Below are 13,153 nucleotides of genomic sequence, written 5' to 3'. Positions count from 1 at the left end.
CTCAAAAAAAAAAAAAAAAAAGAAGAAGAAGAATGGTTTTGGAAGTTTTTTAACTTCCAAACTTAAAATCACATAAACTTTACTTAAACTTTAAACTTAAGTTTTTATAACACTTTCATATTCCTCATTGCACTATAACATTTTTTGAAAATGGACTATGAATATTGAATTAGTAGTAGAATCCTATCACATTCTGAGTGGTCTTAGGTTAAATTAGACAGCAACAATAATACCTCCTAGAGTAAATGTAAAAAGCACACGTTTTAATCAACTAATAGAGAGGTATATAGGACATGTCATACTGATAATGGATGCTTATTATATGCTGAGAGATGGGACCTTGGAATTTAAATTGCCATTGTGAATTAAAGGTCATTTACCAGTCTGTTACATATTACTAGGCTGTGGTTGGGATTGCTAATTCTGTTTTGAAGAGAACATAAGTAACTTATTGTTGAGAGAGGAGGATTGTTTTAAGGACCCTGGCCTGTTTATTTAAAAGTCTTACTTTACTTCTGAGACTTGCTAATCTATGCATCAGGAACTCATTAAAAATATGGGACAACCATTCTATTTTTGGACCAAGTTCATACATCTCAAGTTGCTTTCTTTAATCCGTTAATCAGACAGAGCCTCTTCAGGGTACAAGTGGCCTTGTGTTACGACAAAGACACCCTCTGAGTGCCGAAAGGCAGTGCAAGTTTAAGCTGCCTCACAGGAAGGAGGTTTTGATTTTTTTTTTTTTTTTTTGAGACATGGCCTCACTCTGTTGCCCAGGCTGGAGTGCAGTGGCAAGATCTCAGCTCACTGCAACCTCTACCTCCTGCCTCAGCCTCCTGAGTAGCTGGGATCACAGGCACATGCCACCACACTGGCTCATTTTTGTATTTTTAGTAGTGACAGGTTTCACCATGTTGGTCAGGTTGGTCTTGAACTTCTGGACTCAAGTGATTTTGCCTACCTTGGCCTGCGAAAGTGCTTGGATTACAGGGGTGAGCCACCATGCCCAGCCTGGTTTGTCTTTGTCTTCACTAAGAGCACAGAGTTCTGGATAGGAACAAATCTATATACTTTATAATGTTTACTGAACATATATCTACTCCTTTACTCAACAGATGTGTATTAAGCTCCTGATATGTGCTAGGCATGTAGTTGGCACGTGCTACTCTGCCATGTGGTGCTTTCTGTATAATGATTAATACAACACCATCATTGTCCTTAGACTAAAATCCAAAGCCCTTCATACAGCTTAGTAGGCTTTTCAGAATTGCTGATTAAAATGATGTCCTTTTTGTTTTTTTCCTCTTTGTCTCTGCAATATTCACATAGTTGACCACTCCCATTCAGTGGTTTCCAGGATCTGGGCTAGGTGTTCAAGACAGATAAGATTTCAGGTTTTGACAAATTACTAGTAAACCAACATTAAGAAGCTATTTAATTAAATTCATTTTATGTATGGGAGATAATAACAAATTTCTAATAATTTAAATTTCTAGGACTATGAAGATTAAAGAAGATGTCAAATTTCAAACATACAGCACACCGCTGGTACATAGCAAATGTTCGGTGACTGTTAGTTCTCTCAATCTTTGCCATTTCTGAAGTATCTTCTGTGATAGTTCACAGATAAATCCAAACGGGCAGCACTAGGCTTTCCTTCCAGAGCATAGGAGATTACAAACATAGAAAGCAAGTTTCATCTATTTTAGTGTTTAATAGCCATTACATTTTAAATTACATATACAAAACCTTAGCGACTCAACTACTCAGCTATTTCCTTGCCTGTAAGAAGTTAATTTTGATTACTTTGAGTTACTTGCTTGAGTTTTATTTTTAAAATGGATTTTTTAGACTGTAAGATGCCTTTTTTTTTTTTTTGCGGTTGATTAATGAGAAGGCAAGCCCTGTGAGTTATTTCTGCCCTGGTCTAAATTCTATCCAGATGGGTGCTTGGAAACATTTCCCTGGGGTGTGTGAGAAGCATATGAGAAACATATGTATCACATCAAGTTCTAAAACATGAGGCTGGGATTGTAGTGAAATTGAGTAGGGAAGAACTCTGGAGAAATTATGGTTGAATCTGCAACGAAAAGGAAGGTGGAGAAATAAAACCTAAAAAGGAGTTTTTTTGTAAAACACATATTTAAAGGAATTGACAGAAACTGTATTTTTTGTTTTTTTTTTTTTGAGACTGAGTCTTGCTCTGTTGCCCAGGCTGGAGTTCAGTGACGCAATCTGGGCTCACTGCAAACTCTGCCCCTCGGGTTCAAGCGATTCTCCTGCCTCAGCCTCCTGAGTAGCTGGGATTACAGTCATGTACCACCAGACCCTGCTAATTTTTGTATTTTTAGTAGATACGGCGTTTCACCATATTGGCCAGGCTGATCTCGAACTCCTGGCCTTGTGGTCTACCTGCCTTGGCCTCCCAAAGTGCTGGGATTACAGGTGTGAGACACCATGCCCAGCCCAGAAACTGTATTTTATATTTGCTTTTAGAAGTGATTTGTCTCAGTTCAAGAATCAAAGTGAGGTAATCATTCCAGCTAACATGTATATTTCCATCTCAAAAAATATTCCCATCAAGCTATTGCAGAGCCCCACAATCAGATGTGATGCATCTGCTTTGCAATTCTTTTTTTTTTTTTAATTTTTAATTGTACTTTAATTCTGGGGCACTTGTATAGATCTTGCGGAATTGTTGCATAGATACATACATGACATGATGGTTTGCTGCCTCCATTCCCCCGTCACCTACATCAGGCATTTCTCCCAATGTTATCCCTCCTCCCCAACCTCTCCACCCCCTGCTGTCCCTCCCCTAGCCCCCCACCATCCAACAGACCCCAGTGTATGATGTTCCTCTCTGTTGCTTTATAGCTCTGATGGCACTCAAGCTATTCTGCCCTATGTATTTTTCTGTATTCCTGCCCAGTTTTACCCACTAGGAAGAAAACTCCTTAATGGAAGTATATTCATTGTCTTTGTACTCATTTCAACAAATCTGAGTTAAAGAAATTTTTTGAGACAGCTAAATAATCTTGTGATTAAAATTAAATAAAGTTAAAAAAAGTGAACAGGTTAACCTCGCATAACCTCACATGTGATCCAGAATAATCCCAAAGTTTATTCTGTCAATTTAATCCCTATGAATATCTTTTTCACCAAATCAGATCTTTCTGGTTGGAAGACTCTCAGGACTGCAGGAGAGATTTTGTGGAGATCCGAGAAGGAAATGCCATGGGTCACTTGGTGGGACGATACTGTGGAAACTCCTTGCCTCTCAACTATTCTTCCATTGTGGGTCATACCCTGTGGATCAGATTTATCTCGGATGGTTCTGGCAGCGGCATGGGCTTCCAGGCCACATTTATAAAGAGTAAGTTGGTTCTGTTTTAGTGATGGCTTTCAGAATACGTCTTACAAACTAGAAATAATACTTTTTTCAGTAATATATTAAGCAAGAACAATCCTAAACTCTACGCTATTCTCCTACGTTGTCTCTGTGAATTAGCTTGCATTAGAAGAACTAAATTGTATATGAGTGGTTTAGTAAGAGCAAGGGAGAGTATTCTCAATGGCTCCATTATTCTTTTTAAGCTTTGATTTCTACCTAATGTTAAATTAGTTTTGTTCATGATATTGGGTTAGAGTCTTGTAATATATTATAGTTTGGGTTTGGTATATTTGTATCAAGTGTGCTTTGTTTGATTTCATAAACTCTATATTCTTCACATTTAAGACATTTAGTATTACTTTGGGATTAGCTTAAGTGCTCAAATATAACAATAGGATATTCTCTTAATAGTATAAAATGTTAAATATTTTTATGCTCTAGCCTAACTTTTCCCTAATTGGCTATTTCATATGTGATTCCAAACTGTCATATATGACAGTAAATTTTTTAAATGTTCCATTTTTTTTTTTTTTTGAAAAACAAAGTAAAGTAGGTAAACCAAAATTAGAGAGGAGGGATGCTCCTCACCTCTTTCCATGTCCCCAAGTTCCCTAGGGGCTGGGAACCCCTTTTCATGTGGGAAGTTATGGCCTCTTTTCATGCCCTGCAACCTTTTAAGGACTTGGAATTCCATTCACAAAATCACCCTTTTCTAAGGAATTAATAGATAGCTCAGAAACCAAAGGGGAAGCAGTATTTCTTTCAACAGTCAGAAAAGAAATCACAGTCAATTAAAAGCCCATCCTTTTCAACATGCTTTGCCTTTTGTTTTTTTCATTTGGTTAAAGAGCAATTCTAAGTAGGTCTGATTTACTACTCTGTTTTCCCTCCTAGTATTTGGCAATAATAATATTGTGGGAACTCATGGGAAAGTCGCCTCTCCTTTCTGGCCTAGAAACTACCCACATAACTCCAATTACCAATGGACAGTAAATGTGAATGCATCTTACATTGTCCATGGTAGAATCCTGGAGATGGACATAGAAGAAACACAGAACTGCTATTATGACATGTTCCGGGTGAGTTTCCACATCCAATCAATGCTCATAAATATTGGTGAATTGCTATTGGCAAAAATAAATCCAAGGTAATGTCTATTCAAGCATTTGCAAATCATGTGGGGTAGTCTGCTCTAAGTCATGATTAGAGAAAACTGCCTCTAGATTACATGGACAAAGGCAATTTCAGTGTTGCATTTATTATTTTCTATCTCATATCTAAGGGCTTTTTTAGGAATGTTATAATTTTCCTATTGGGCTTTGTCTAAGCTTGCATATATGTCCTAATTAAGTATTTATTCTGTCATATTTCCCACTATCCTCGTTGTTTTTATGTTAGAGTATTAAAAATGTTGAGGATCATATAAAAATAAATATAAATCAAAAAATCATGGTGATCATTGCTATCCAGACATTGGCTACTGTGTGAATTCCAGAAACACAATTGGATTCTTATAGGCTATGACCCTTCCTTATTCATCTCGGATTCTTGGTGCCATGAAGAGAACCCAGTACCTGATGGATGCCTAATATATATGGAAATAACTATTACAAAATTTGTCTGGTAGAGGATTTTATAATAACTGCTAATATGAATTTGTCCTTAGCTGTTTAAAAATTATCACAAAATATGCCTCAAAATAGATAATTTAAGATTTTAAAACCAAACGAAGGAGATTTATTGAGTGCTTCGACCATGGTGAGCCCTGCAAGTTTTGGTTATTTTGTTGTTACGAATTCTTCTTTCCTTCTGTGGAAATATTGACTCCTTTAGGATACCTGTCCACTTTTTCTCATTCAATATTTTCTTTTCTTGTTATTTTCCCTCCTTTCTTCCTAATTCCTCACTTTGAAGCCTCAAAGCACATTTATTAAGTACTGTTGTTAGGCATCCATTCTGGTACCTATTTTTCCATCCACAAATTTTACTGTAAATCATCTAATGAGCTGTGTCCCACAGTGCCTGCTTATTAATATAATTCTGAAACAAAGATATAGATGTTTTCAAAACATTAAATTACTTTCAATAACATTTTATATTCTCTGGCACTATCATCTGTTTTAAGCAAAAATAAAATGTTTACCCATTTGTTTTGTTGTTGTTATGATAGAATTGTAATAATATAAGACATCTTTTTGATTATATCTTTTTATGAGGGAAAATATAGACAGTTGCCTAAATACAGTGCTCTGTTACCTGTTTTCTATGTGCAGATCTACGATGGGCCTAGCATTCATGCCCGTCTCATTGGAGCTTACTGTGGTACCCAGACTGAATCTTTCAGCTCCACTGGAAATTCTTTGACATTTCACTTTTACTCCGACTCTTCAATCTCAGGGAAGGGATTCCTTCTGGAGTGGTTTGCAGTGGAGGCACCTGATGGAGTTTTACCTACCATTGCTCCAGGTGTGTTTGGTAATAAATGAATTTCTTTTTAGGACTGATGTGTGCAGGCCAATGTTTCAAAGCATCCTGTTGTAACAGTGGCCAGATAAATAAGAAAAAGTACAGCCCCAAAGCCCTTTCACCAGATGTTCAGATGTTCTTTTAAATTCATAAACACTACCTTTTGTAAAAATTATAATTTCTTTCTAAAAGATGCAGGTTAAAATTTCTAGAGATCACTTTAGAAATCTCTGAAAATTTGATTTGCAGATACTATGCATATACATTCACACATACACACCATCAGTTAGTTAAGGAGCAACTCAGAAGTAACTCTTTCCTCTGCATTTATTTTAAATGTACCTTAAGAAATGCTTCAGTTTCGCTTTAGCTGATTGTAAATTTTCATGTTTCAAAGTAAAATGGGCCTAATTTTAAACTTATACTTTACTTTTTTACATTCCTAATTCCCTCAGTGAAAGTAATACCGAGGTAGCATTGCTGGGGAGACTTTTTTTTGAAAATTATTTAAATGAGGACAGGCATGGTGGCTCATACCTGTAATCCCAGCACTTTGGGAGGCCGAGGCTGGCAGGTCACTTGTGGTCAGCAGTTCAAAACCAGCCTGACCAACATGGCAAAACCACATCTCTATTAAAAATATAAAAATTAGCTTGTCATCGGGGAGCATGTCTGTAGCCTCAGCTACTGGGGAGGTTGAGATATGAGAATTACTTGAACCCGGGCCACAGAGGTTGCAGTGAGCCTAGAACATGCCTTTGCATTCCAGCCGTGGAGACAGAATAAGACTCCATCTCAAAAACAAAACAGAAAAGAAAATTATTTAAATGAATTTGAGCGTTTCTTATGGATTTGAGGATTGACATAGAAAAAAATCATCAGCTATTTCTTAGAGGATATTCTAAGTGCTCAAATATTGACTGGGGCACAGAATCATGGTACCTCATTGAAGAATATTCAAACTCTGAACTTGTTCTATGACTTAAAATATTAGTCTGTTTGCTTCTAACTTCTTGGGTGTTTGTATCAGCAGACATCACTAATGAAGATAATTTGTACTTATATTTATGTAATGTCTCTTAGTATTCTGTTCTGAAATGTTGTTCTTACCTCTCTAATAAGGTGCTTTCATGACATTGAATACAAATCTCTTCCTTGAAATATTAATCTATTTATTTAAGAGCAAAGAATCAACAAGATTGACAATGCAATTTAGAGGCAACATTTAATTCTGGATAGATATATCCAGAGCTCTTAGAAATAAACTTGAGTTAAGCTTTCTTTTATATTTACAAACCTCAAGGTAGAAAAGGAATTACTTATGTATGTAAAATATTATACCAACAAATTTCCTTCTAACATTTTATTATGAAATTCTATAATTATATGATATAAGTGGACAGGTCAATAAGAGAGCCATAAACCTTATTTTTCTTAGTCAAGAAGAACAAGGAAAAGGAAAGTAAGGCATTGAGAGAATTTTAGGGTTTACTAATTATCTAGATGGTATAAGTGATTATCTTGTAGTGATATCATACTGAAAATTTCATTAAAACTAAAAAAACTTAATATTTTAAAATATATCAACATTTCTTATACATGCATATATTTAACTTTAGTCAACACATATTTATTGAGAATTTATTATGGATACACTGAGGTGACTAAGAAAGGAAACTGAGATACAATCTCTACTCTCCAGGAGCTTAAAATTAATGGGAACCAGGCGCAGTGGCTCATGCCTGTAATAATAGCACTTTGGGAGGCTGAGGCAGGAGGATCGCTTAAAGCCCAGGAGTTTGAGACGAGCTTGGACAACAGAGGGAGACTCCATCTCTACAAAAGATAAAAAAGATTAGGCATGGTGGTGCATGTCTGTAGACCCAGCTACTCTGGAGGCTGAGGCAGGAAAATTGCTTGAGCCTAGGAGTTCAAGGCTGCCAGTGAGCAGTGATCATGATACTGCACTCCAGTGAGACCCTGTCTCAAAAATAAATAAATAAAAAGTAAAAAATAAATAAATGAGATTGGGGGAAAAAGCACTCATATGTCATTTAAGTAATGATATTAGTAATTAAACGGGTAAATGATAGAGCAAGTGGTACCAGTAGCAAATAAGCAAGGGGAAAAACGAGCTTACTGTGGACTAGGGTCAACTGAAGGAGATTCAGCTCGCCAAGTAGGAAAAGCAGTCAGCCTATCAGTCAGGAAAAGCTCAGTCTTATGGCGGTAACAAATAATTTCAAACTCTTAGGGGCTGAAAACAATAAGGTCTCCTTCTACGTGTCCCTCTTGTATTAACTGGGTGCCTGCCATCATCTATCACTTCCTAACTCAGGCTGTTGGAGCTGCCATTGTCTGTGACATTGCCTGAGACCATGGCAGGAGGCAAAAGAGCCCCTGGATGTCACAGTTTAAAAGTCCTCGTGTAAAGTAACACATGCCTTTTGCTCATAATTAATTGGCCAAAACTGGTCAAATGGCCTCATCCAGCCATTTGCAGAATGCAGTTCCACCAGGTGTTTGGAAGTGGAGGCAAATGGAATATTTGGTAAACAGCACTCATGACCCACGGTCATTAAAACCATAGTTTATAAATCTAAGGTAAGAAATATTTCACGTAGTGGAAAACCTTAAAATTGGAAGTTACTGGATAACATTCAGCATCCCGATGTTCCATGTGAAATTGCTTTAAAAAAGTCTGTAGCCTATGTAGTAATAGGATAAAGAAATCAGGACTTCATTCTACAACATTTTCGCTTTCTGTTGGCCCTGATAAGATTCAAATGCATTATGGTATGAGAGTCATAAACTTCTGAAATGATGAAGAATGGACCTCCGGAATCTATTTCTCCATGAAGGTGATGGCAAAACATTTGTTAAAATCAACTTTTTCAGAACTCTGGGAATTAACCAAAACCTTACAACAATCTGAGTCATATTTATTCAAGAAAAATTGCTGAATCTCAGTAGGAATAGTCATTTTTGTGGCATTGCCTTCCTAGTCCCATCTCTCTCTCCTTCTAGCTTTATAGTAGCCTCATGACCACAATAGCTGTGAAAACGAGCAGCTTAACAGCTGTGGGGGATGGAGCTGCAGAGGTCCAGAAGACAGTCCATCTCCACAGCATTATCATTATTCCACATGCTTAGTGGCTTCCTGGAAAAGTGCATTCTCAGGTCTCGTCTTCACAGGACTTGGGCAAGAGTTCACTCTTGTGTAAACAGCCCTGTCGTTGGGGTCTTTGCAGAAAACAATCAGCAGCAGCTGTTTCACATCACCACCTTGTGAGGCAGTGACACCAGTTACAGCTAATGAGAAACTGACCAGGGAACATGAAAGGGAAAAACTGGGGAAGGAGGTGCCCACTGGGGACTTTGAAAAGCTCTGACTTGTTTCTGGAAATCTAGAAGGCCACACACAGATGCCCAGCTGCATACTTGCCCAAAAACAGGCCCGAGAAGGCTCTCATCTGTCACCTCAAAATTGCCTAAATATAAATTACATGATAAGTAGCTATGCAGAAAAGATAAAGAAGCATGAGAAACACAGGAATGAATACCGTTCTACCTCAGTAATACAGGGGCCCTTCTTTGTGTCTTCCTTTATGCCTCAGTAGTCAGCACTCAATATTAAATGGGTTATATAGCAAAATTATAGTGAAAATGGAGAACACGATACATTGTTTTTTTACATCAAAGATCAACTACAGAAATTGTGGCTCTCCGAATCAGTGGGTTAAATAAGATATTCATTGATTTCTCTGAGAAAGTTGTTTCAATTGGTTGCTTCTTTTCAGTAGAGGGCTTTCACTTTCAAGTGAAAAAGTGCCAGTGTCTTTTCCATGAGGGTTGTGTCAAAGATGCTTCTTCCATTCTACAGGTGCTTGTGGTGGCTTCCTGAGGACAGGAGATGTGCCGGTGTTTCTCTTCTCCCCGGGCTGGCCTGACAGTTACAGTAATAGAGTGGACTGTACATGGCTCATCCAGGCTCCCGACTCTACCGTGGAACTCAACATCCTTTCCCTGGACATTGAATCTCACCGAACATGTGCCTATGATAGCCTTGTGATACGAGACGGTGAGAACGTTATAAACAATACTGAGCTTCAACCCTGACCCATATTTAGTTCTATTCAATTGTCATCATACTTGCGTAGCGCCTCCGTCCATTTGGTGTGGAATTACACAGATCGTATGGTCAATGAAGGCTTCAGTACCAGCATTGGCCACAACTTCTGGAGGACATAGGAAAGTATTAAATTACCTCTCACAAAATGTAAGGAGTAGCACAACATTTCTATAAGGAAACGAAGGCTTTTTTAGAGACTTAAGAGGGAAAGAATAGTCGGAGTGACTACATGGTTCACCTTTCCTTTTGAGAAGCCTCTGAGATACATATTGTTATCTTCTATTTCCGGCTTTAAGATTCAAGTGAAAAAAATACTTGTAATGCGACTGGACACAGTGGCTCATGCCATACTCCCAGCACTTTGGGAGGTCAAGGCAGGAGGATCACTTGAGTCTAGGAGTTCAAGACCAGCCTGGGCAGCAGAGTGAGACCCTGTCTCTAAAATAATATTAAGAAGAATATGGAATAGTAATACATTCATTTCTCTTTGTCCCTGAATCTGGGTAGAATAGGTAGAATTTAGAGGTGGTATTGTGTTCTTACCTCTGTACACAGGCATGGTGTTGCTATGTGACATAAAGTTAGAGACATAAATATTGCTGATAAGTGCCTTATACAAAATTGGGCTTCACAATTTGCATGGGCTGGAATGAAGAACAGCAGAAAGGCCACATCCTCCACCTCAGTATTTTTCGGTGTGGCCCCCAGATCCACAGAGTCATCACCTGGGAACTTGTTAGACGGGCACATTCTCAGCAAAAAGAAACATTTTTGCCTTTGCCTACAGGTTGCTAGTGTGCAAGATCTTATCTCCCTTATCCCCGATCCCTAGACCCTGCTAAATGAGAAAAATCGATTGGTGGAGGTGCTTTATGTCCCTTCTGTAGAGGTTGGACACTAAGTAGAGACTCAATTCAATCATACACATGTGATGAAATGACCAAGCACAACTGTCCCCCATTTTCCCGTCAGCAATCAGCTATCAGCACATTGTGCAGAGGAGCCTCAAAGCACGGGAATGCGGTCTTTACATCCAAGCCTTCCTGTGCATACTGAAATTTAAAACTTCTCATGTAATGAAAAGGATGTGTGTCCTTGCACACATATTCTAGTGTTCAGAACCTACTAGATGCTTTAAAAAAAATCTTCAAAAAAAATCTTCAGTAGGTAACTGCATCAATGAAGTAAACTATGGTTATTCTTTAAAAATCACATTCCGTTGAGTTGGTTTGTTCTATCACCAACTTCTCTTGGAAGCCGGGAGCCTGGGGAGCAGTCCCTTTTTTCCTGCGTGGCCTTGCACAGGTCACTGAAAGGCACCAAGCCGGTTCTATCTGTGAGACAGACAAACACCTCCCTCACAGGCTTTTTGTGAGGATTAGGGAAAGTAATAAATGCATTTTTTTTTTTTTTTTTTTTTTTTTTTTAGTAAAAGTACAAGCATTTTATAGATAATGAATTTGGAATAGTTGAGATTTCAGTTTACTTAGATGGACATTTCAAGAGAGGTTTTATTAGTGTCCTTGCTCAGGCACAGGGCGGCTTGAAAGCGCTAAAGAAACTGAGGTGCATGCCAAACCAACACAAATAATTTTAAACTGGTTACGTGACCTTTCCGTATGGATTCCTTTTTTTGCACCGGCAGTGTGAGTAGATGCTCAATAAGGTTCGTTCCTTCCTCATTTGTTTAATTATGTAGTCAAGAAATAGTTATTGAGTGTCTGCTCTGCGCCAGTTGGTGGATATTGTTGTCATTTATACATTGTTGATATATTTTTATGACTAAATTTTAAATCTGACTTCAATTATTTGTTCTATGCCCAGCCAGCCTTTTGCTTCTGAGTAGCAGAAGCATGTGACATTCTGCAGCGAGTATCTAAACGATACTAACAGGCTATTCCTACTCATGCAATTGGCCCGTCATTGTAGGCTTTTGGCTGTAGGGCAGCTATGAACCTTCCTGGGCTATCCCAGAGAGGGTCATGCAGCATTCTTGGGAGAACCAAGTCACTGTCCCACCTGCTTATTTATTTTGCAGAGTTGCCATGGTTCGAAATTAATCAGTTTCTTCCAGACCATGCATCTACCAATTCTGCATACCAAAGATTCCTCCAAACTGAGATTCCATGAAACTACATTGGTCCTAGAAAAACTTTTAAATAGAAAAGAAATTGTATAGAAAATCAGTAATTCTTTAATCTAGTTCCAGATCTTAAACATACTTTCTTTATAACCTTACATAAATCATTTAATAGCATAGTTTTGGGGCATCTGAGGTTAATCTGCAGAGGTTAACGTCACTGTTAACTTCTGTGCCCTATGCCCTTGCATGCAGCAAAGTGACTAGCTTCGTATCTCCTGTAAGACTCAGTTCCTCATCTGCAAAATGGGGATAAAAATAAATGCCTACCTAATAGTGTCACTGTGAAGATAAAATCAGATAGTACATGTGAAGCACTTAAAGGGGTATATAGTAATTGCTCAGTAGAGGTCAGACTTGAATAATCTTGGAGCCTCAGTTTCTCTCTCTGTAAAATGAAGAGGTTGGATTAGAAAAAGAATTCCCAAGTTGCCTTGTAGTGCTATAGCCTTTACTGTTCTGTGACTTGCCCTCCTCTTTAAAGATTAGGTTCAATCTTTCTGCAATCTATATGTTGAGGTTTTGGAAGGCTCCAGAAATACCCCAGTACTCAGTATGAAGTCTGAAAGTGTGGGTGGGCAAGTAACAAACCATCTATGATTATTGGGTTATCTTCCACTAATGAGTTAGCTAATCAACAAGCGCTTATTTTGAGATAAGCATTGTTTCACCAGATAACCTGGAGTTAATTTTAGAAAAGAAAACAGAATCAGTAGACTCAACTCATTTTCATCACTTGATAAAATATACACGTGAACTCATGACATACAATAAACTTCAAAATTTTGTAGTACAGGTAATTAGAGAAAATAATATTGGGTGAAATGTGCAGCAAAATAGCATAATGAAGGACACTTAGTATAAATGCAAAAGGAGTTTAAGAGATACACTTTTGAATTGTAAAGAACGCAAAAGTTTCCAGAAATCAGAAACCTTCTAAAGAATGCCATTTCACGCATTTTGCATTTATAACTGTGCCATCACATTTGTAATCACAGGAATAGAAAATAACTTATTTTTT

At 37.8% G+C, this 13,153-nt stretch overlaps 1 protein-coding gene across 1 annotated transcript in view; it reads left to right on the top strand.

Annotated features, from left to right (window-relative positions):
- Positions 1 to 13,153, top strand: part of CUBN (cubilin) — a 281,789-nt gene that overhangs the window by 170,589 nt on the left and 98,047 nt on the right. The window contains exons 37-40 of the mRNA XM_035306864.3: positions 3,171 to 3,376; positions 4,289 to 4,473; positions 5,668 to 5,860; positions 9,744 to 9,941. Of these exons, the coding sequence (XP_035162755.3) occupies positions 3,171 to 3,376; positions 4,289 to 4,473; positions 5,668 to 5,860; positions 9,744 to 9,941 (782 nt within the window). The remainder of the gene's footprint in view (positions 1 to 3,170; positions 3,377 to 4,288; positions 4,474 to 5,667; positions 5,861 to 9,743; positions 9,942 to 13,153) is intronic.

Source organism: Callithrix jacchus, chromosome 7 (assembly GCF_049354715.1).
Source record: "Callithrix jacchus isolate 240 chromosome 7, calJac240_pri, whole genome shotgun sequence".
Lineage (NCBI taxonomy): Eukaryota > Metazoa > Chordata > Mammalia > Primates > Cebidae > Callithrix > Callithrix jacchus.
The sequence above is the reverse complement of the archived record's forward strand: the minus strand, read 5'-3'. Positions and strand labels throughout refer to the sequence as shown.